Source organism: Cibotium barometz, chromosome 50 (genome assembly GCF_041138505.1).
Source record: "Cibotium barometz isolate CiBa-2024 chromosome 50, ASM4113850v1, whole genome shotgun sequence".
Lineage (NCBI taxonomy): Eukaryota > Viridiplantae > Streptophyta > Polypodiopsida > Cyatheales > Cibotiaceae > Cibotium > Cibotium barometz.
The window spans coordinates 2,846,477-2,872,157 of NC_141095.1; the positions used below are offsets into that span (position 1 = coordinate 2,846,477).

Here is a 25,681-nt window from a genome sequence, read left to right on the forward strand (position 1 = left end):
TTATGGATAAAACCCTAGATCTTAGTTGTCTTGGTGCTCAAGAGGTTTTGTGACTGCTGGCTGTATAAAACAGAGAGCTGGTCGAGTTCTGCAAAAGGCAGAAACCTGTGCGCTCTTTGTTGTGCCGGGTGTTCATGCTTTTTGGAACTCTTCTGCAAGCTTTTACTGTATATAGCTGCGAACAACACTACCTGAGGTGGGCTGCCGACTGAGAGAAGAGGAGGGGAAAACCCTAACACACGTGTATGTGACGGGATTAGAAAAGCTGTGAACTGTAATGAACTGTGCAATGCTGTTTGGCTGCCATACAGCGCTGACTGCCTAAGACAATGGGTGTGGTGGCTTGAGACACATGGGTGTTTAGTACAGGCCCACATTTGTGAGTACAGGGTGGACAGCAGGCATGGGTGCATGGTTTCACTACAGGGGAACACAATTTTATTAAAAGAAAGCAAGTGCAAACAGTATTTTGGGCAACTGTAGCTAATAGTAGCTTTTAATACTAAAAAAGGAGAGAAGAAAGCTGAAAAGGTGGCGCCTTGTTATTTTGGGACAATACTTGTTTTTTTGGGGTACAAGCTCATAAAAGCGTTCATGCTTGAAGCATGGGCTGAAAGTCAACCTCTGTGAATTGTATCTACTCTAAAAGCTGAAGCTACAGTACTCTACCCATTCAAGGCGGCCGTCTTAAGCTTTCTACACTCTTTGATTCCATGCACAGTTGCTGAGATCTCTTCATCCTCTACTTCATGGCAGAACAACAAGCAACTTGGGGAGTGCATGTGGATGCTTTTGGTGGCCAGTGTCAACCGGTTATGACCTCGTAAGTGGGGTACCTCTCAGCCCTGAAATACACGACTTCGGCGCCTTTCTCAGTATTTGGGACAGCCGGTTCCTATGGCAAGTTCTGGTATTGATCCTAATCTTTACTGTGCTTTTTCTCAATACTCATAGCCGTGTATCATCATTATATGCGCTATGTGCATCCTCCTCTGCCATTTGGACAGCCATCACCCGCTCCTCAACCTCCTGCATCTCCTCTTGTGGATTCTTTATACTCCACAATGCTTGATTTACAGAGACAGTTGGCGGAGCTATGCTTAGTAATCCTCCTCCTCCTCTTCAGGCTTCCTTCCACTTGGAACCTTTTTCCGGTGAGGAGAGTGAGGAACTTTACTTGGATAGCTGGCTTGGGAAGTGGATTGCTTTTTTTTATTTGTACAAGTTCATTGCGTAGCGTATTAGTCAAATTCAAATTATGTTTCAGTATAAAGCGTTCGCTTGGTGGAAGGATCTCTGCGTGAAATCAACAACGTGGGCTGATTTTCAGCATGTGTTTAAGACACAATTTGTCTCTATAAACAAGATAGATGTCATGTGCATGTTTGCCCATGGACATATCTTGACGCTAGTCCAAAAAGGGCAGCCAGAAAAAGATGATAAGAACGAGAAGTTGGAGCATAAAGTGCTGTTTTGGCTAGTGTGGACTTGGAGAAGGACTTGGATCCTGTCGGCTGCAAGGAGGGTACTGTCGGCTGAACCAGATGAGAGGCGGCTGTCTGCAGGCGCATCAAGCTTTATGAGATTTTGTCCAGTCGGCTGGCCGATTGCTGGTCGGCCAGTTCTCCTTTTGTCCAAGGGCCTATAAATAGGCAACTGTGCTCATTGATTCATTCATTCACTCCACTAGGGAGTGGGTCCTTAGTATAGGACTGTTTTGGGTGTATTCCACCTTTTCAGGAAGGCAGCCTATGGCTGTAGCTTTAGGGTACCTTTTTGTACCATATGAATATACTGAATTTCTAGCTCTCTCTCTCTCTACTCTCCCTTCTATCTGCGTTTTTGCATCAACATGTTCTAAGTGGTGTTTAGGACTGAAAGAAGACTCTCAGAGCTTCCGTGTGTTACATTGGTATCAAAGCATCCAGCCCAGCAAGGCTAAACAGTGTTTTAGTCCCATATGATGGTGTACAGGTCCAAGGTATAGGAAAGTGCATGGGTACGAAGCCCAAGGCAAGGAACACAAGATCGGGAAGAACTCCCAGGAGGTTTGTTGGCGGTGTTCCACAAAGCCAGAGGGGATGGCAGTCCTGTGAGCCAGATAGGTTCTCGCACAACGGTCCCAAGGGAGGATTATCCTCCAAGGGGTGGAGTGAGAGTGCCAGACTCATTTCTCAAGAATGAAGACCAAGACGGTGTTCAAAGGCAGGGCAGGAACGGATTGGGGACTGGATGGAACAGATGCATAGATATTATTCAGAGTCAGAGTGGTTTTGGAGACCGGGCCGGGTTTTCAGTGAAAAGGGTTGGCAGAGACGGATGGATGACAGAGGGACTCAGGGAACAGAGTGGGATGATGACAGTCATCTAAGAACAGGTTGGAATCCCGTCATCAAGTTTAGCAGAGGGGGATGTCATGTGTATGTTTGCCCATGGACATATCCTGACGCTAGTCCAAAAGGGGCAGCCAGAAAAAGATCATAAGAACCAGAAGTTGCAGCATAAAGTGTTGTTTTGGCTAGTGTGGACTTGGAGAAGGACTTGGATCTTGTCGGTTGCAAGGAGGGTACTGTCGGCTGCAAGAAGGACTGTAGGCTGAACCAAATGAGAGGTGGCTGCAGGCGCATCAAGCTTTATAAGATTTTGTCCAGTCGGCTGTCCGACTGCTAGTCGGTCAGTTCTCCTTTTGTCCAAGGGCCTATAAATAGGCAACTATGCTCGTTGATTCATTCATTCACTCCACTAGGGAGTGGGTCCTTAGTATAGGACTGTTTTGGGTGTATTCCACCTTTTCAGGAAGGCAGCCTATGGCTGTAGATTTAGGGTACCTTTTTGTACCATATGAATATACTGAATTTCCAGCTCTCTCTCTCTCTTTACTCTCCCTTCTGTCTACGTTTTTGCATCAGCATGTTCTAAGTGGTGTTTAGGGCTGAAAGAAGACTCTCAGAGCTTCTGCGTGTTACAATAGATAGTTTCTGATGGTTGTTTAAATTGGAGATGAGAAAGAAGAGCCTGGATAATTATCCCTAGGAGTTTAAAGACCTGGTGAACCATTGTAAGGCCCTTGAGGAGCCGCATGTGTTGGTTTGTATGCTATACTTGCTTGGCCTTCTTGCCGGATTATTAGAATGAGGTTTTCTGGAACAATATTTACTCACTTGATGATGTCTGCCTTTACGCCACAAATTTTGATGATACCCTTGCAGTCAAAAGGGGTGGTGAGCTTGCGGGTGATACCCAAGAGCCAAAAATCCTTTGGAGACAAGAAGCGAGAGCATGTTGTAGCATCCTAGGAGGGCCATTTCATCGTAACGCAATTCCAAGAAGCAATCTAGAGTCAAGGGAAGGTCTACGCTGCTAACCAACCATTTGTCTAAGAGTGTGGAGAACATTCCCTACCATGAGACGGGTGCTTTGATGTGTGAGGCACATGAGCTCATAACTTTGAGAGATAACCAAGGTGTGTGATGTGTGAGGCACATGAGCTCATAACTTTGAGAGAGAACCAAGGTGTTTGGAAAATCTTGGAAGTCAAGACAAAGGTTTCGACACAATATGTGACTTTTGAGGACATTACTACAGAGATGGGTGTTGAGGAATTGCAAAAGTTGGCAATTGCATATTTGTTGAACATGTGTTATGCGATTGTAGATGTGGAGGGCTGGTTATGAGCAAAAAAGAGTGGACAACCCACTTAAGATGAAGCCTAAAGATGCCAGAGACGTAGAAGATGATTCGGCTATTAAGCTGGGAAGGGGGACACAAAAGCATGGTTGTAAAGACAGCTGGATAGTACGTATCTTTGCAGGAAGGTACTTGCAACAATGAATGTCTTATGTGTTTATGCAATCAATTATTTTGATAGGCAACCATGTTGAGGTTGGTGTGCTATGAATCATGATTAGCATTTGAGCAATGGAATGTATGTATGTGGACTTGTGGATATGCATGTAGTTACCATGTATATCGTGTAGTTACCATGTATATCATGTGGCCTCTTTATAGATTTTGTGAAACTTGTTATGTTGATGCTTGGGAAGGAAACTTTTGGATTATGTGGTACAACCAGGCGTGGCAAAAGACCATATGGAGTTTGTTATTGAAATCATAGAAATGGATGATGCTATCAAGAGCTTATGATTGCATATCATGGATTGGCAATGGGATTGCTTTTATGGACATTTGGGAGTTGTTGACTAGTGGTCACATACTTCTTAGTGTCACTTGATTTGTGTGAAGCAAGGCCAAGAGCTTGTGAAGACTTTGGAAGTATAGGGAGATTGCTAGCATGGATACACAATGGAATGTTCATGACCTAGGCCTTCCTCAGATTACTAGGGAGATTGCTAGCATGACTGTGCACAATGGAGTGTTCATGATCTAGGCCTCCCTTTGATGCGGACAACCGAATATAAGCCAGGGGGATATCACAAATCACTAATTTCTTGGACTTACAGGTTATGACTATCTTAAAGCATGCAAGACATATTGGTGTTGAACTTTTGTATGGATTAAATGGGTCGCACCCATGTGTCAATCTGTGTAGGACAAGATGGGAGGTATTAAACATTGGCAATGGCTGTTGTGAATCCGTGTAGGACAAGATGGGAGGTACTAAACATTGGCAATGGCCGTTGTGATGTTCAGTAACCTTGAACAATGGCTACAGACTATTTCTAGATCTCGGGCCAATGGGCACTTAGCGATCTTTGGGCAACGGCCCATTGTGATATTAGAACAACGGTATACTTGATGGTGTTTTTGGACATTTGGAAACAAGAAAGCAAATGGGTAATACTCTAAGTTACATGGGCACAACTTGTTTGGGATTAACACGGTGTTCCTCATGGGTTTTGCAGGTGGTAAGTATATTTATTGCTTAAGCATTAAATGTACATATTCACCTTTAAACTTGTGTTATACTGTGTTTGGGCCAAGTTATTAAAGTGCTTTTGTATCGGGGATAAGTATTATCCATGTGGATACCCCTTTTGCTAGGCACCTATTGAAAGAAAAGGAGATGAGATTATTAAAAACAATCAGGTGCTTTCAAACAACGAAAGCAACATAAAAAAGGTGGTTTGAGGGCTGATTTGTACACATGAAGAGTTGGGAGCTTGGAAGACGGCTGGCGACTACTCTCTTGCATTGCTATCAGGCTTCAGCTGGTCACCATCTTCTGCAGGGCATCGACGTGCGGATCAAGGTGTTCCAGCCGAACTTTCATGTGACAAAAGTGAATAATAAGCTGATCCCGGCTCTCAAGCAGGTGCATCAGACCTCCGTACATTAGGCACAACCATCATACGGCTTGATGCACCTGGCTTTCAAGCAGGTGCATCAGACCTCCGTACATTAGGCACAACCATCATACGGCTTGTGCAAGTGTCCATACTGTACAGACAGTGCAGTACAGTTGTACGATAGCAGCTGGGTCTAGACGCACAGTCAGGTAGAAGCAGTTGAGACCTGGTCCTACAGTGTTTAACCTGGTCCTACAATGGCCATATAGCTTTTTCATATCTAGTCGTATAGTTTTTTGGTCGTACATTTTGGGTTTTTGCTGAACAGACTGTGTGATCAGATAGAGCTGGTCAGTACAACAGGTGGGCTGATTGTTAGCCCTTCTTCGTCATCTTCATGGACTTTGCCGGGCAAAAGGAAATTTTGTGGATATTCTGCACATATTATTCTTTGTTCAACAGCATAGGATACGAGGTAAAGGCCCATGGTGTCGTCTTTCTTGGTGCTTCTGAAGGTAAGCTACACGAGCCTCATTGAGACTTGAATACGCCGCCGCCAAGGTATCCCAAGCACCCTTTGCAGTGGTGCAAGAACGAATGTGCGGAATGATATGCCTGTGGCACGAGAGAGCAATCAATGCATGGGCCTGAGCATCCCTAGCATCCCAAGTACGTTGCTGCTGAGCAGGAGGAAGACGAGGAGGTGGACCTGCATGAGGGTGAGCGGGAATCACTTCAGGAGTAGGTGCAAGAGGACGCTCCTCAGTGCCATCCACATACAGCCATACATTTTTGGCAACCAAACATGACGCATCATATAAGCCCACATAGGGTAGTTGTCCCCATTGAGCTTGTTCTCTTGAGATAGCATTCCAAAGAGGTCATTGTTACTGCTGGCCATGCTAACACAACAAATCTGTCGTCACAAGTCACCACAAGTAGGCAATGCCCAACAAAACCGTAAGAATGCGGGAGATAAATAGCAGGATAATCAATGGACTGAAAGGGAACTCCTTCACCACGAGAAATACATATGCATGTCCCAAATCTGCAAGTGTACTGCACGATGATGCAAATCTGTCAAAGTGTCCACAATGGCATACATATACTGCAGCAAACCACAAATGTATACATGTGCTGTGAAAAACACAATCAGCTGACACCTGTAAGAGCTGCAAGTGCGCAAATCCTGGCAAATCAAAGGTAAATTGGTCGAATGCTCCAAAAATGGGCTCAATGTAGAAAAGCCCTAATTTTTAGGCAGCCAATTAGACCAAATCTGAACCGGATCTGCACCTGTAAATCTGTTAATGCGATTGTCACCTGTACCAAATGCTGTAATGCCCAAAGATTGGGGGAAATGCCCCAATGTCAACCAAATGTGCCTGTAATACCCAGAAAATTGGGGGAAATGCCCCAATGCCAACCAAATGTGCCTGTAATACCTAAAAATTTCGGGGAAATGTCCCAATGCCAACCAAATGTGCCTGTAATACCCAAAAATTTGGGGGAAATGCCCCAATGTCAACCAAATGTGCCTGTAATACCCAAAATTGCCTGCGAATAGTGCCAATTTCTCCAAAATCCCCAAATTTCTAGTGTAATTATGAGCCAAATCTACTGAAATCAATGCCAATGTGTGCCAATGTTGCAATTGCAGGCTCAATGGTGTAAAGTCCTAATTTTTAACAGGCAAAATGTGCAATTCCAGGCTTGCAAATTTCACAAACCTTGCAGATCTGAGATTTGAAGTTGCTTTGGGCAGATTAGGTACTATATAGTTGAACCAGAGCAGGTACAATCGTACGGTACAGGATGCAGTATGGCAGCAGGTAGCAGAGCAGATCTAGATAGTACGGGCATGAGGCGGCGCAGATCTGAGGCGGGGCGACGCAGATCTAGGTGACGGCGGCGCAGCGTCGTCGATGGCGTCGAGACAGCAAGTAGGCTTTAACAGCGGGCAGGCGACGGGCGGCGTTGGGCAGATGACGGGCGGTGTTGGGCAGATAACAGGCGGTGCAGATCTGAGGGCAGCGATGGCAGATCTGAAGGCGGCGACCCCAGATCTGGCAGGCGTTGGAGGTGGCGGCGCATGGGTGACGGATCTGAAGGTCGACGACGCGCAGTGGCGGCGGTAGTGGCGCACAGCAGAGGGTAGCGTACGACGGCGGTACAGTACAGCGTACGGACATCACACAATTGTTGCAGCAAGTACGGGCAGTATAGGTTGCCAACAGCAAGGGAGAGAAGAACACGACTGTTTAAAAAAAAAAAATAATAATAATAAGAGAGAGAGTGTGGTGTGTAAAGTGTGCAATAGGCGGAAGGGCAGCAGGTGGGTAAACCCTAACCCTAATGTTGGGGGGCAGCAGGATGTAACCCTAACCCTAACCCTAACCCGGCTCTGATACCAATGTTGGGTAGGAGGGAAGCTAGCCTGCACACACACACACACACACACACACACACACACACACACAACCTCAAGCAAAGAGAAACGTGTGAGTGCTGGAAAAGATGTACTCAATAATGATATGAAATGAAAGTACAAGTGAGTACTAAAAGGCCTAGGGCAAAGTGCCCAACACACATAAGTGTGTTCACACGGGGAAAAAACCTGTGTCCAGTCATCACAGGGAAAAAGTGCCCGTGAGTAAGCTGGGTTCACACCTGAATTAGCCGGGAGTGGACATGGACATGACCAACAATAGCGACACCTTCGTGATCCCAGAGGTGATGTACAGGGCTGCTTTGTGGGGGCCAGACCTTGGTAAGCAGGACTGGAAGAGGATTGAGAGGCTCCGGTCATGATATTCTCCTTCATGATCCGGAGCAAACCATCCTATCTGAGTTCGGGGCAATCTTCTGGTGGTAGATGCACTTTTGGTGTGACATACATGTATCACCTCCACACTTTGGACAACCACAGTTTATTGAGGCTTGCTTGGGAGTCTTCGTGATAGCTAGCAAAGAAGGGGCATGATCGGGTATGGTCGCCCGCTGGTTCTCCACACGGGCTCCACATGGATCCTCTACAACCTTCTAGATGCTACCTCCCTCCATCTCACGCCCTAGGATACCATCAATCTCTGATCTCCTCAGCCTACACACCCACATCACATGGCTTGCACCCCTGGTGCTACTCATGAAGATGCAGTTCTACAAAGATCACCACTTGACAATTACAGCAGATGGATCCATTGAGAGGTGGGGATACTTGCACGGGTACCATGTGGATCTCATTTCACCACCTTCGATGGCGACCTTTAGAGCAAAGGGCATTTTCCAGGGGATTCAAGATTTGTAGACTCTGCTCTAGGGAGATCGAGACAGAGGAGCAGTACATCTGAGATGCCGAGTATACTATGAGAACAGGGGGAGATCCCTCTTTCAGGAGGGATTTGGACCATTGTCGAGGATCATCAATTTCCCATATCAGAGATGCCTAGGACTTTACTTGATGGAGCTCGGCAAACACAGGGACTCCCTAATCAGAGAGAGCATAGTACAGCCTGGAGAGTCGAGTCACCTCATAACTGATCATCACTAGCTTTTTTTTGATATAGGATGGGATGATAGCACCGGTCAGTAATCCTGCGAGACACCCGCACCCGTAGATCCTCCGAAGAAGACTAGATGCCATACTGCACCGGCCCACAATGCACCTCAATCCTGGAGTCAACCTGGACTGTGCTCACCAGCGACAGCGCACCTGATGCCTACGGGACTTGGGTTCACGACAACCCTCCAAACAGTAGTTCTAGGGAGTTCCTCCAGTGTTGTCGAGACATTTTCCCACCAGCAGTGGACATGGCAAGCCTCTTGATTGTCATTGACTCCCCTATGTTGGATATTCTTGATGAACGAGGATGATACCCCACACATATGAGCTTTCCTTATGTACTGCTATGATACAGAGATACACATTTTCACATGTATGCAGATATGCCTATTGTCATCATCATTGTACATGTAACTAGTTGTCTATGTTTTTCTTTACGTTGATTGATTTATCTCATGGAACTGTTGTAACACTTAGCTTGGTCCCATAGACCCTTCGGGTTTTTTCGAAAGACGTTTAATTCAACTTTCTTTCTTTCTTCAGGTCTCTCGTACACGTCTATAACATCTCTCTCTCTCTCTCTCTCTCTCTCTCTCTCTCTGCACCAGCCCCCCCTGCCCTCTCTCTCTGCCCGCCAGCCCCTGTACCCCTCTGCCCGCTACCCCCCCCCCCCCCCCCCCTTCTCTGCGCCTCCTGCCCTCTCTGCCCGCCAGCCCCTCGCCTCCTCTCCTCTCTCTCTCTCTCCCGCCTGTCCTCTCAGCCCCCGCCTCCCCCCCTCTTCTCTACCTTCCGCCTGTCCTGTACATGGCTTGAACCCCCTCCCCCCCCCCCCCCCCCCTGTTGCTGTTTCGCGCTGCGCGCAGGTGTCATGGATTAAATTTTAGTCCATTGGCTGTGGGAAGTACTGCAAAAAGTCATGGCCAAGACCGGAGTTAAAGAGGAGCTCGTGAAGGTGGAGGACAAGCTCAGCACAATTATCAAAGAAAACAAGAAGATGGTCGACTCTTCCGTTACCGCAATCATATACCGCCTCTCCAAACTCAAGAAGGGATTTGACAAAATCCAAGAGCTCGAAGAGAGAACATCCAGGCAAGAGGTTGAGATTTCAGCCCTAAAGGAGGAACAAGTGGAGGCCAAATTGCATGCTAAAAGTCAAGCGGCTGAAATCTCAGCCCTCAAAAAGAGAGCTGAATACCATCAAGGAACAAACGAGGATCATTCGAGAGGAGGAGGAGCAACATAAAGAGAAGACATCTTCATGGGTGGAGGTGATCACAGAGACACAAAAGAAGATGGACGAGGCGGAGAAATGGATCGAGGTCGCCAAGAAAGGGAAAGGTAAAGAATCGCCACCCATCCCCACTCCCACCATCATCAACATGACCCTTGAAGAGGAGCAAAGGAGAAAGACCCTGGCCTTACATGTACGAGTGTCCGGTCTAAAGACCGTGATGATGCGGAAGGGGAAACCAAGGAGCTCTTCTCTATGATGGGCATTGAAGCCACGCACACAAAGGCATGGAGAGTGGGAAAGAAGAGAGAAGGTAGTGGCGAATCTTCTAAGGAGAGAGTACTTATCATTCGTTTCCCCTCCATGGAAGCGAAGGACTTCTTGAAGAGACGTCCTACACTCAAGAAGACGGGAATATTTCTTGGAGATGACCTCACACTCTGGCAGCTTGCCCACATGAAAGAAGTTATGCCGGAGATAAGGGCAGCCCGAGAGAAAGAGAAAGTGCCCTTCTATAGAGATGGTAGAGTGGTGATTATGGAGAGGCGCTCTTCATGACGGCGCGAGACCTATGGGACTACACTCAAAGTTGCTACTTGGAATTGTAATGGATCTCTACGCCTTGATGTAGGGGCTTTTGAGGATAGATTCACTGGGAGGGACATCATCTTCTACTTTGAGACGCAACAAGCTCCTGGACAGTCCATGCCACATGTTAGTGGATACCAATGGGAGACAGCTTGTAGACAGGATACTCATTCAGAGCATAGAGGACGGGGCTCAGGAGGAGTGGCAGTATTGTTTAGAGAGGAGCTGTAGCCACTGATACATATAGTCTGCAGAGATGAGCAGGCTAGGTACATGTGGGCTAGACTGAGGGCAGAGACGGGCAGATATCTCTACATTGCTATATGCTATTTTGCTCCTAGTACATCAGTGTATGCATCACCTAGCGGGCAGTCTCCCTTTTCTATTTTGGATGATGACATTTGGGAGTTCTCCAGGGATGGTGACATCATTCTCCTGGGGGACTTCAAGTCCAGGACTGCTCATGACCAGACAGTATTTTATGATATCTCAGAGGAGATGTTGAGGAAGCTTGATGTTAGGGATATGGGCCTATCTAGACTCTCACAGGATGAGGAACGCACTAAGTATGGGCGGTATTTGATAGACATGGGGACTGCACATGGATTGGCCATCCTGAATGGCCTACAGAGATTCCCGGCAGCGGGTGGTTTCACTTGCTTTCCTAGTACAGTGGACTATGCTATGGCTCAGCCCAGTCTCATTCCCTTTTTTTAGGATTTTATGGTAGGCACTAGGCCGGTTGGAGTAGCAGTGGATCATGCTATCTTGTCCTTCACTCTCACATTTCAGTTCAGCACAGCTCCATTGGGACAAGTCTCCACACACATTCGTTATACCTTTACGAGGGAGATTGACACCGTGTACACGGATGAGATATACAGACGCTTATGTGCCGAGGAGTCGGGACAGCCATTAGATGAGCTCACTCAGATATTGATAGAGACGCTTCATGCTGCAGCATCAGAGGCATATCCCCATAGTCACCCTACACGGAGATGATCTGGGAACATGCCCTAGAACAGCTGGTATGATGAGGAGTGCAGAGAGATGAGGATCAGATTACAGAGAGAGGTGCTCATGGGTGTTACCACTCAGAGACAGTCACGGATTACCTTCCGGCGCCTAGTGTGACGGAAGAAGAGGGCTCAGCTTGCTCAGTTAGAGAGGGATTTGTATTAGTTATTTATGAGTCAGAACTTAGGCGAGGCATGGAGACTATTCCATGAGCATTCACCATCACCAACCATTACCTCCACAGATATCTGGGGTGAGTATGCAGCATCCCTGTACACAGCACCGGGACAGCCACCCTTGCTAGACCCATCGAAGCCATGCCTAGAGACGTGTGCTTTCTTTACTGCTGAGATGGTAAGGAAAGCTATTGACAGGATGAGGACTGGGAGAGCATATGATCATGATGGTTTGGTAGCAGAGCACTTTATTCATGCCAGAGATATGCTTGCAAAGCTTATTGCTATGATGTTTAAACGAGCCATGTGTGAGGGTTTTCCTAAGACTTGGAATATGTCCACGATTGTGCCTATCTTCAAGTCAGGGGATCCCATGCTTCTTGGGAATTATCGTACCATCATGATTGGTCACACATTGGCTAGATTATATGCATCTATTCTTGAGCAGGAGTTGAGTAGATGGGCAGAGAGAGAGGGCATACGTGCATCAGGGCAGGCAGGGTTCAGGAGAGGTTTCTCCACTCTTGACCATATCTTGACACTCAGAGCTATTATTGAAGAGGGCAGATCATATGGCAGGAGGATTTATTGTTGCTTTGTGGATTTCCGCAAAGCTTTTGACACAGTACCGAGAGCCAGACTGATGCACAGACTACAGGAGATGGGAGTGTCCACATAGCTGATTTGGGGAATCATGGCTTTATACAAGACAGTTGTGGGGCAGGTACGTACTACTCAGGGTATATCTAAGATGGTTCACTCCACTATTGGGGTGAAACAAGGCTGTCCCCTTTCTCCCACCTTATTTGGGATGTATGTGGATGAGGTTTCGGACTATGTAGAGTGGGAGGGTGACAGAGAAGCACAACTAGCAGGGACATGGATTCCGCTGTTATTGTATGCTGATGATATTGTGTTGATCTCAAATTCTCCAGAGGGGATGCAGCGTCATTTGGATGCATTGCACACGTTTGCACAGGACAGTGGATTGTCTGTTAACCTTGGTAAAACCAAGGTGATGGTGTTTAACACCACAGCACAGTGGGTTAGGAGGTCAGCACCCACCTTTACATATGGTCAGGAGACAGTGGAGTATACAAATGCATATACTTACCTTGGTGTGGTTTTTAGTGGCCCGCTATTTTCCTTGAGGAGAGCAGCGGAGACCAGATTGACCAGAGCTTATGCAGCATTGGGGAGACTAGAGAGGATGTGTTCCCAGGTTCAGTTTCAGGAACCTCGAACAAAGCTCTGGCTCTTTGACACTTTGGTCACTTCAGCCATGTTGTATGGAGTGGAGATATGGGGACCCTCAGTGGATCACCACAGCCGAGCTAGTAGCACTGATGGATGGAGATGTATGGAGAGGCCCTTGGTTTCTATGATTTCGCGGATGATTAGGGCCAAGGCCTCTGTACCACACGATATTATCCGTGCAGAGATGGCTGGTAGTAGAGGCACTCACTCGATCAGTCTCCTTTATACATAGCACTTGGGCTCTCCCTAGAGACAGATATGCTCGCTTAGCCGTGGAGTCTTCACGACAGTTGGCATCACAGGGAGACGGATCATGTTGGTATGCACAGATGACAGCTTGGTTCCAGCTGCATGGCTTTAGTATGGACAGGCTACCTCCATTTCAGTACTCCGTGGATGCACCCTCCCTCTCTCTCACACGAGCAGAGATTACCAGACTTGTTAGGCAAGACTTGACTCAGCTGGACACTAGGAGGACATGGATACAACCAACACACGAGCTTGGTACGAAGATGGCTTTCTATAGAGATCATCTTCTCCAGCTCACGGAGGATGGCTTTGTGATTAGACCCAGCTACATGGATACTCATCTTTCTCATGGGCATCCTCACACCAGCTAGAGATTGAGACTGGTAGATTCAGAGGAGTACCAGCTGAGGCCAGGATTTGTCAGTTGTGCCAGATGGAGCCAGAGACAGTTACATTACATATGTCATTGTCCAGTATATTATGAGATACGAGGCCGTTTTCACTGCCTGTTCAGAGAGGGTTTCGGACCACTTTCCAGAGTCATGCGATACCAAGATCAGAGATGCCTCGGATTATACTTGCTGGAGCTGCGTAGACATAGAGAGGGTCTCTTGAGAGGGAGGGGATCAGAGAGGGAGAGACACCTACAGAGGCAGATTACAGACTTCTTTCGACCAGAGATTGAGCAGTCAAGCCAGCTGGCATTGCAGCTAGCCCGCGAGTATAGCCGCACCAGAGGTACACTGATTGATCGGGCTATAGAGCTGGGGCGGTCCAGGCGCCCTAAGACGAGAGGCCCATCTCGACACTGGCGGAGACTACAACAGAGGATCAGGACCATACTAGCACGGCATGGGAGACGTCCAGTCAGAGTACTCACCATGGAGGACATTGAGGATATCCGCCATCGATTGATGAGAGACATCTTTGGATAGTGATGTATATGATGCTTACCTTTGTTGTTGGAGTTTTCCTTCCCAGATGTTATCCATTAGGAGCTCCTAGTACCTTACTTTTTCCCATAGTTGTTGTTTTAGTTTCAGTTTACTGTTTAGATGTTTTAGCTTTTCTTACACAGACATTGTATCAGATCCACCAATTGTTGTAACCTTTTTGGTCTCATAGGTCATTTTGGCCTTTTGAAGACGTTAATATATCATTTCATTTCTCTCTCTCTCTCTCTCTCTCTCTCTCTCTCTCTCTCTGAGCAAAATAGGGTGATCAGGATGGTCATCGTGCGGCTAAATGCAGAAAGGACACTGTCCAGCCCCCCCCTACGACTAGGCACGAAGATGGCCCACTATCGGGACCATTTTCTACATCTCTCCTCAGATGGTTTTGTGACATGGTCTACATACATGGACACCCATGTCCAACATGGCATTCCCAGTGCCATTGTACAGATCTGGACTTCATCACATCAGCTGAGGGTAGAGATTGGCAGATACGAGGGGATGAAGCCAGAAGACCAGAAGACTGCATTTGTCTTCTATGTCACCAGGAAGTGGAGTCAGAAGAGCACTACATATGCCGATGTACTGTGTACTATGAGATACAAGGGAGATACTGGTGTCTCTTCCGAGAGGGTTTTGGACCATTACGACATGTGGAGTTTGAGGATCAGAGGTGTTTGGGGCTTTTCTTATGGGAGCTCAGACGCCATCAAGAGGCTCTCCTACGAGCCGGGACAGCACACCAGGACCCACCCCACCAACGAGCAATGACAGATTTTTTCAGGGCCAGGACCACCCCGGCAGATACGACCAAGACCTCCACTACCCCCTCGGCAAGCCAGACGTCCCATAGACGTCCTTCAGGAGGAGTCACCCTTGATAGAGCCATAGCACTTTGTCGAGCGAGACGCCCACGCTTACCAGGACCTCGTCCACGGCCGCTTCATCACCGGTGGATTAGAGCCATCATCACCTGCCACACAGGAGACGACTACCTTGCCACTTTAGTTTCTCTATCTTACAGCACCCCATGAGAGAGATATTGAGATGAGTAGATTACACCAGTCTTATGCTAGTTGTAGATATTATACACTTTTGCACCTCAGTAGGAATATTTTCCTTTCATAGCTGTTTAGGACTTTCTTTTGATGAGACACTATCAGTTGTGTACTATGTTTTGGTCTCATAGGCCACTTTGGCCTTTCGCAGACGTTAATCTCTCTCTCTCTCTCTCTCTCTCTCTCTCTCTAATGAACACATGCAAAAATGTATGTCAATGATCTTGAACCATGCTTTAGAATTTGGTTTCCCAGTGGAATGGCAAGTGAATTGGATAAAGCCACTATGCAAGGGAGGAGACCGGAATCTATTGACTAACTACTGAACCATCATGGTAGGCTCAACAATGGCCAAACTATATAGCACTATTGTGGAACAAAAGCTAAGCACTTGGGTAGAAGAGGAGAAAAAGAGAGCTCACAGCCAGGCTGGTTTTAGACCTGAACATAGCACTATGGACCATCTTGTTGCTCTACGGGTTATGATGGAGGCATAGTGGTTGAGTACTTTAGGTATGGTGTGGTATGGTACGTGTACGGTACGAGTACGCAAAGTATGCATCAAGATAAGTACTTTAAGTACGTTCACGTTTTTTACTATGTATGTATGTATATATGTATATATATAAAATAAGAAATATCTAGCATCCATACAAAATGAAAGACAATGGTAATACTGAAATAAAAACTAATCTATTAGCTACTGAGCAATGACCACTGAACAAAATAATTAAAAAACGGGCCAAATAAGTGTTGTACATTGAACCTCATATTTGGTACGAAGACCTTATCCATACGATGTACGGTACGTATGGAGTGGTACTGAAGGTACTCATTGGATGAGGACGGGTACGGAATGCAACTATGGATGGAGGAGAGTCACTTAAAAGGAAAAACCCTCTACTGTTGTTTCATAGGCTTTAAGAAGGCCTTTGATACTGTGCCACAGGATAGCCTATGGGAACGGATGAAGCATCTAGAAGTGCCACAAGAGCTAAGAATGGCTGTGTGCAGGCTTTATGAAAGGGTAATATGCCAATTGAAATGCACAAATGGTATGTCCGAGAAATTTTACAGCAATATGGGCGTCAAACAAGGCTGTGCTCTCTCACCCACTCTGTTTGCTTTATGCATTGATAGACTGGAAGAGATGGTGAAGGAAATTGCATGCAAAGAGAGTTTGTATGGGCCTACCATTGGCCACTCTGCTGTCTTGATGTTATTATATGTAGATGACGTGGTTTTTTTTGCACATGATGAAGTTACCTTGCAAAAGCTAATGCTTGTACTACGTACTTTCTGCATGGAAAGCGGCCTGACTGTAAATGTGAGCAAAACTAAGCTAATGGTGGTCAAAACACAGCAACCAAACACTCTCCCATGCATTGTGTACAATGGGCAGCCAATAGAGGCGGTGTCATCTTTCAAATACCTTGGCATCGACATACCTGCCAACTATAGATGGAGCCAATGCATACAACGGAGAATTGATACAGGGTGGAGCAAATATTACCAATTTGAAAATGATTGCAGCCACAATGATACAAGAAGATGGCACGTACGCCAAATGTTATTTGATGCATGTGCTGCAAACAGTATTGTACGGAGTCGAAGTATGGGGGGGAAGCATCTCACAATCAACTTGGGATGATATTGAGAAAATGCAAAAGTCCTTCCTAAGAAGACATCGGGGTGTCAAAGCTACAACGCCTTACTCAATACTACTCCTAGAGACGGGCTGTCAACCAATTGAGTCAGGCAATGAAGAGGGCTTAATATAGACTTAGTTTGGTTCTTTCCTATGTTTTGTGATTCTTTGTTGTTATACCTTAGAGCAGACTTTGAATGCTAGTTTCTATCATGGCTGAGTATGCCCATCACCTCCAGAGAGTGATAGAAACTCAGTTCGTTGGTTTTATAAAGCATGTTCTTTTGGACTAACCTTATATAAACCTGCACCTACTCTCGGGCACTGATGACGTGAGTAGGGATGTCATAGCTTATTGTCCACTCTATGCATGATAGAGTTGATGAACCTACACTTCATGTTCGGACAGACATTGGAGTTACTGGTTGCACTTTTGAGTCAAAGTCTTTTTTTAAAGTTTAGCTTAATGTTTGGTTCTGGCTCTTAAGTGCTTTAGGTCTAGAGTTTACAGTTCTTTGTTTTGCTATTTTGAGTTGTTGTTTAGTATCTCAGCTCAAAAGGTTTTTAAGTTCTTATTAAGAAGAAGTGTGTGTATGTTTTTTTTTAAAAAAAAAATTAAGTTTCTTTCATTCATGTAATTGTTTTGTTTTGTTTTTGTTTGTTTGTTTGTTTGTTTTTGTTTTTTGTTTTTTTTGTTTTTTTGTTAATGCCTTAATTAAAAGTCTTCTTTTGATATTATCTTTTGATTTCCTCTCCTTAGTAGCTAGGTTTGTTAGTTTATTTATTTTTGATCTTTCAAATGCTTTGTTTTTGTCTTTGTCCTTCTTCACTATTATTTCTTTCTCAAATCCCTCAATTCATAAGTTCAGATTTTCTGACCTTATGAAAGTATATATAATCAAGATCAAATGTATGAATGATGATAGATTACCCAAGAAGGCTTGGGAGACAAGCAAGAGGCTACAAAAGAATCATAAAAGTAAGATGCTATCTTTTGGATTGATGCAAGATTTGCAAGGTTGGTTCAAACGATGGAAGGTAGTTAAATACCTAGAACTGCCACATGAAAATATGGATATGGAAGTTTTCCATCACACCCTCCTAGAGACACTCCGTAACAAGTGTCAATCAGCTGAGAAAAAGGCTAAATTTGAGTACTATTGTGATGCCATTAATCCTGATTTTTGGTCATTCTACACACAAGGAAAGGACAACACTTAAGCATACATAAGCACACCAATGCCACCCCATGCACACAGGAATATAGCATGTCTTTGGACAAGATCACACAAGCTTGAGATTGAAAGAGGAGCATGGCAGAAGGTGCCAAGGCAAGAAAGAATCTGCAAATTTTGTGACATGAAGGCCATGGAGACAGAAGAACATATGGTCATGGTTTGTCCTCGATATAGGCCACACACATCTGCCACAAGTATTGCTTACAGCCACACCCATTGTTTTGGGGGCATTCATCACTCGACTCTTCAAACATAGAGAGGAGCTTGAGTCACATTATGCCACACACTAGCTTGCTAGTTTTACCCTTCATAGTAACAGAAGGAGACTTTTTTTTTTTTGTCTTGTACTAGTTTGTTGGTCCCATGGGTCATATTTGGCCCCCAGTGGACGATAATACAATCTTCTTCTTCTTCTTCTTCTTCTTCTTCTCTCTCTCTCCCCCTCTCTTTCTCTTTCTTTTCTCTCTCGATAACAAAGGCAGGTTCCTTGTAGAAAACTTCTTCTCTTGTTATGTTAATTAGTGAATGTTAAATGGAATGTTAAATGTTACATTGATACAAGCAAGTTAACATGAAGATCACACCCACTTGCATTTTGGCTGATAGTTGTACTTAAAGAGGGCTTAGAGCAGGCAAAGTTATTGTGGTAATGGTATCGAATGCTTACAGGTGGGTTGTTCTTACCTGTAGGTTAGTTTGATCAATTTCACAAACACAGGAGGAAACTTGACTGTTGTGTTCACAGTCCATATTGCCGCGACGGATGAACGCCTTCTGAATACTCGTGCACAGGTGTGCAATCAACCTTAAGGTTATTTGCACAGAGAAGCCTGTTATTCTCCAAATTAGCAACTCGTGACTCTTTGTATGGCAGGGCATTGTTGCTCAGCTAACCAAGAATGAAGTCCATCTAGGTGATGCATTTGGGGTGTACCAAGTAACCAACTGGGCCATAAGACCTCTAAACGACAGGTTTGTTCTTATCTAGTTATCAGCAGCTTCTCTTCTTTGTTTCTTCTCATTCTAGTATGATGAACACTAGCTTATTATTGGCATCTAAATTGAGATCTATTAATGGTAATCACAGGTCAATAGATTCAAAAAGGCTCTGGGTGCTTATTGCAATAGTGGTTGCGTTTGTATTGGTGATTTTCACTGCAATTGGCATTCTAGTGTGGTGGTATACATGGAGATTCAGAGGTCAAAAATATGTAACCATACAGCAGAGTGTTGAGATGTCGGATCAGCATTAGCACACACGAAGTGTACACATTTTTTTCGTATTATGTACTTTCTTAATAAAAACAGCTTGAGTTGATACAAATTTGTTGAAAGTCATTCCGTTTTCAGCTTTTGAAACTCGTTCCACTTGCAGATCTTGGTGTTCTTTTTTTGAATTTTAGGCACATGCATATACATAGATACATACATAGGTAGGTGGGTAGAGAGAGAGAGAGAGAGAGAGAGAGAGAGAGAGAGAGAAATCTTAACGTATGCAAAAGGCCAAAATGACCTATGAGACCAAATACATAACTGTCTGTAAAGTTAAGCACAGATTACCTTTGCTGAAAATACTCTAGTTTTGGTTTTGGCCCAGGTTTTTGTTTGGGTTAGCGAAAATCCTCAATGAGTGCTCTACCTTCATGATAGATTGCCCTCCTGCCTTCTTTGTGTGTGTGTGTGTGAGAGAGAGAGAGAGAGAGAGGAGCAAGGACGTGTGGAGGTTCTACTACGTCCATGACAAGCAAGAAACATACCTCCAGCTGCAATCCAAGCTGTATGAATGGGGTGTGGACAGGACCGGCGGCTGAACTTCTCAAGAAGGGAATGGAATCTCTCATATCCCTAGATGTATACTCCAAGGGATTTGTTTCTAGATGGAATAAATGAATGTAAAGGCCATAATCAGTAGTTTTCTACTTGGCTTGTCATACCTCCCAAAGGTAAAACTTCTACCTACCCTTGTAACACAAGGGTCTTTTGACACGATTACTTTTCTTCTTTGTACTTGTTGTACCTGAACACTGTTTTTGTCTTCGATGAACTAGTGGGGGGCCTAGTTAGCCTTATTCTTCCTTTGACCTAGTTCATCTTATGTTTTTTTGTGTGGAGGGAAACATGACTAGTGATGGCTTTCTTCAATGTGCTATCTATGCTATAGAGCCCTGTAGCCTTTTTGTAATTTCAAAATCTTCCAACCTAGGTAATGCTAACATATGACAAGTGGGCATGTGCATCACTAAAACCAGGGCAGAAAGCACTCTCTTCTCTCTAGGAAAAAGTTTGTACATTTCTCATGAGGAGGGGCCTCTTTTTATATTTGAAAATGGTGGCTACACACTTTACATGCACCATTAGTTTACTCAAAGTTAGTAGCACACCATATCTCACGTTACTCAACCTTAGACTTCATGCATCCACCAATTTTCTCATGCACTCAACTGCTCCTACATGCATCCACTCATACGTCTAGTCAACTCCTATATTTATGCACAACTAGAGTTATTTATGAGTTCACCATGCTTATCTCCACATTAATTATTTTCTTTCTTTCCCAAAATTATCCTCGAGTGTTTTGCACTCACCTTTCAACCTTAGACTTTAGTCTTTCACCCATCTAACCTTGAATTAAATAAAATATGCACTCTATTTATAAATTTTACCAAGGCTAATGCATACATTATATTTTATAAATAATTGTACTATTTAATTTTCTTAAATATAATTCTTTTATTTCTTTTAAAAATATTATATACATATTTTTCTCTTTTCTAACCCCAAATGTACAAAGAGGTGCATATATGCACATGTGCATATGCAAAAACCCTAGTTAATTTATGCACACATCAACTTGGCTTTTAATCTTGAATTGTATTTCTCTAATTTCTCAACTTCTAAGGTTTTCAGGTTTCTTATTAAAATGCTCATCTCATTAAAAGTTAACATTCTCTCACTAGAAATAAATCCAAAAATTAATACATCAATTGCATTAGGATACGGGAAGAGGGATCTTACATTGTCCCCTACTACTAGAAGATCTAAGATGTCCTCATCTTGGAAACTAGGGATAATCTTTTTTCCTTGAAGATCTGAGATGTCTTCATCTCATAAACTGGGAATAATCTTTCTCAATTATTCCTCTTTTTTCCAAGTAACATCCTCAACCAAGAAAGAATTCCATTTGATTAAGATCCTGTTCCTAAGAGACTTTTCTCCAATGTCGAAAGCTGCTTTTGGTTCCAATTTCACCTAACCTTGGGTAGGAGAAGCAACTTGCTCCTCACATCCAATATAAGACTTGGATGTGCAACACACTTCTTCAATAAGCTCACATGAAAGACATTGTGAATTTTCAAGTACAGGAAGGAAAAGTTCACAAACTTGATCATCAACTCTCCATGTAGTCACATACGGTCTATAATATTTGGGTGATAGGTTCTTGTACTTTTCCAAGGAGAGTGAACTTCTGGAGAACCAAGGCTATTTTGAGGACACTTGATATTGATCCATGTGTATATAGGTCCACTAGATGCCTTATTGATTGGTTGAGATAGCGCATCATTATGCTTACATGGTTAAAGTCATATAAGAGATAGAGCCCACTTGTTTTGAACTAGCACACTTAGAAATAAGAAATGGAAAGATGCCATGCGAATGAAGAGATGTCAACATTGGATATAGATGTGCTAAATGGGATCGAGTGCCTTTGAATAAGGATAAGAAGAAAATTTGATGTAAGTGGATGTATAAGGTCAAGCATAATAGATATAAGGCAAGCCTGGTTGTTGCCAAAAGGGTTATGCATAAACATATGGCCTTGACTACGAGGAGGTCTTAACATCAAATAGATGTAAAGAATGCATTCTTGCATGGTGATTTGTAAGAACAAGTTTACCTGATGTAGCCACTAAGTTATGAAAGTGATGAAAATTTAGATTTTGTGTGAAGATTACACAAAGCCTTGTATGGCTTGAAGCAGACACCGAGAGCATGATCAAAGAAGATCGGAGAGTATCTTGTTATCATTGGATTTTAGATATCTAGTGTAGATTTTTTACTTTATGTAAAAAAAAGATAAATAAAGGGATCATGTTGTTAGTCATTTATGTGGTTGACTTGATTATCTCACTGTGGTGATAATCAAGTCATCCACATGTGAAAAAGACTGATAAAGAGATCATGTTGTTAATCATTTATGTGGATGACTTGATTATCACTAGTGGTGGTAATTAAGTCATTCGCACATGTGAAAAAGGTTGATAAAGGGATCATGTTGCTAGTCATTTATGTTGATGACTTGAAAAACATTGGTGATAGTGATGCTGGGATGCATGATGCTGGGATGCTTTTAAAGTAAAACTTTGAGATGAAATATTTGGGTGAGCTACAATATTTTCTTGGTATGGAGGTGGTGAAATCAAGTGATGGCATTTTGCTATTATGGAGGCAAAATGGAAAATGGCTTAGACATTGGCTTGGACATGTCGAATTATGGTATGACAAGTTGTAAGTCTATTTTAGTGCCATTATAGTAGAATACTAAACTTTTCATAGATAGAGGTGAGCTTTTAGAGGACCCTACTATGTATAGGTGCATAGTGGGTAGCTTGATCGACATGACCATTACTAAGCCAGACTTGAGCTATGCTATTGGACTTATGAGTTAGTTTATGCATCCCCCGCCCAGACTTGAGCTATGCTATTGTACTTATGAGTTAGTTTATGCCCCCCCCTCTCCCACAGAAAGCCACACTTGGATAAGACTACATGGATTCTTAGACACATGTTAACCACTCTGGTTAACATGACCTTTCGTATGGCTACTATACCTCTTTTGTAATTCATCTTTTTGTAACGGCGCTAAGCGCTAATTGTAAAAGAGACATGGGATGACCGAGCTTACGACTTGTGTAATGCCGGTCATAAGGAATCGATGTACATAGAGCTAGTTAAACTAGGAAGACTAGTTTTGGGCCGCCCCCATTTGTAATTGGGCGGCCACACATTGTGAATATAAGCTTTTGTATATAAGACATTTGATGGAATATGAAAAGGGACAATCCCATTTGTCATAATTGATTCTTGCCTTCTCTCCCTCTCTCTCTCTATCTCTCTCTTATGGTGGCTTGCTTGCTTGCTTAGGAATGGTATTGCTCTCCCTTCTCTCCTTCAATCCCTTCTCATTGCTCTCCACCTTGTCTTTATTGCATACGATTGGCATGAGGTAGAGGTTGAGTCCTCCATAGCTCCTTCCCTCTTGCTCCTACCACCTAGCTTGCTTGGATCTCTCTTTGGGTGACACAAAGAGAGTGTAGAGTGAGCCCCTAGCGGCCTCACATCGGGGAGTTGACCCTAATAGGGTTGGCCAAGTGCTAATCATTGGATTCGACCCTTCCTTCTTCTTCTCTGTGGGCGCCATCCCTTGTATTTTTTAATCCATTTGCTCTCTAACCTATGCATACCCATTTCCCATGGTCTTGATTAGTAGTGCTGGTGAATCAAAAAGATGTTGATCAATGTTCTATTCACATACACCAAGCATCACAAGCAAGAAAGGCACCATAAGCAAGCGAGAGAGAGAGAGAGAGAGAGAGAGAGAGAGAGAGAAAGATTTTATTAACGTCTTCCAAAAGACCGAACTCGGCCTATGAGACAAATTAGTGTACCTGTGTGGGGTATCCTCTGTCATCCCAACAAAATGAAAAAGTACTGAACTAAAAAGTTGAATCTGGGTGTGCAATAAGTACAATGAGTGGGGGAGGGGATGGATCTCTACTACTAGGAGAATGCAAAGCTATATGCATGGAGTATACAATCATGATATGCAACCTGTACCATACTGGGGGTATAAAATGGTATACATCAATGAAGGGGGTATCCACAGCTCCCTGAAGAAAATGCCTGGGTCTGCTCTGAAGCGAGCCAGTCCAGAAACTGGCTCTTCACCCATCATTAGAATGGTAATGTGGCTAGACGCCAATTGTAGGGTGGTGTCTGTGTTGATGTTGCATCTATTATGGCCCATCCGAGAAGGATCTCTGCACGCATAGTTCCTATAGGCATCACCTAAAACTTCCCTTCCAAGGGATTATTTCCAACGTGGAAAAAAAGTGTGATTGTGCCAATGCAATGAATATGCTATAAGGAACCTATGGTGACAACGATAGGTGTTCCTTTCAATGGGGGTTCCCCGAGGAAACGCCATGTTTCATAGGACAGTAAATTGTAACTTGCCCCTGTATCAACAAGAGATAATTTTTGGACAAAGCTAGTTGGTGTGGTCATTCCTAACCGTAACCGAGCTGGCTTCACCTCCCAGTCTTCTTCTTCTAAGTAGATTACTTCGGCCATGTTGACCATGATATGCTTTTGCCTCAACTTGGCTTGTCTTGCTTTAGCCTCTTCTTGCGTGGATTTTTCAGATCTTCATGGTTCTTCTTTATTTGCTTTTATCATGGATGGCCTTCAAGGTGGCCTCAGTGAGAGGGCCATAGTAGTGTTTAGGTTTGCTACAATTGAAGTATCCAGCCATCTCGACACCATCAAGTGTTTCAATGTGCACAACGCCTTGTGGTGTGGTTTCAGAGACAAGGGTCCTAAGCCACAGAGCTTAAGCTTTTTCTTATGTGTTTTTGTGCTGAATAAGAGGACCATGTCGCCCTCATTCATCTGTTTATCCTTGAGCTGGTCGTTGAACCACTTTTTATGCCTTAGCTTCTCTACCATCATGTTGTAGACTGTAAGGAGGCGGGTTTCATATTGAGCTTTTCAAGTTCAAATAGGCGACAACTTAAAGCATTTTTGGTGAGCTTTTTGTGTATTGCAACATGTAGGCTTGGGACTAAGAACTCCATGGGCATGACTGCTTCAGTGTACCATAGGTTAAACTGAAGGGGATCGCATTAGTTTCTCCCTTATATGAAGTTCTATAAGACCAAAGTACAGCCGGGAATTTCTATTCCCAGTCGTTGCACTGGCCTCCATTGTTTTGGTAAGAATGGCACACAAGGTTTTGTTTGTGCTTTCGGCTTGGCCATTTGCTTCTTGAGGATAGTAAGGGAAGGACTTCCTGTGGGTGACAAGAAACTCTTACAAGAGGATTTTGATTACCTCATTGATGAAATGCATTCCATTGTTGCTGACAAGCTCGAGAGGACAACCGAAGCGTGTGATTACAGACTCATAGAGAAATTTAGCCAGCTTTGCAGGTTGCACGAGCTTCTACCCACTTAGTGTAGTAGTTGGTGGCGGTGATTATATATCTTGCTTGAGTGTATTTTGCTGTGTCAGATTGATGGGTCCTACGATGTCTATGCCCCATTTTTCAAATGGTTGTGTAAGGACACAATGGGGTTCAGGGGCATGTGATCCTTGAAACAAGGGATCGCTACGCGCTAGCATTCATCACATCGTTTGACATACTCAGCAATGTCAGCCCCATTAAAGTGGGCCACCATA

General features: G+C 44.2%; 1 protein-coding gene and 1 pseudogene across 1 annotated transcript in view; both read left to right on the plus strand.

The window, feature by feature from the left end:
* Nucleotides 1–19,547, plus strand: part of LOC147609721 (aspartic proteinase 39-like) — a 76,844-nt gene extending 57,297 nt beyond the window's left edge. The window contains exons 10-12 of the mRNA XM_086787356.1: nucleotides 18,914–19,015; nucleotides 19,098–19,195; nucleotides 19,311–19,547. Of these exons, the coding sequence (XP_086643482.1) occupies nucleotides 18,914–19,015; nucleotides 19,098–19,195; nucleotides 19,311–19,476 (366 nt within the window). The 3' untranslated portion in view covers nucleotides 19,477–19,547. The remainder of the gene's footprint in view (nucleotides 1–18,913; nucleotides 19,016–19,097; nucleotides 19,196–19,310) is intronic.
* LOC147609722 (uncharacterized) lies at nucleotides 7,172–15,834 on the plus strand (annotated as a pseudogene).
* Nucleotides 19,548–25,681: the final 6,134 nt, after the last annotated feature.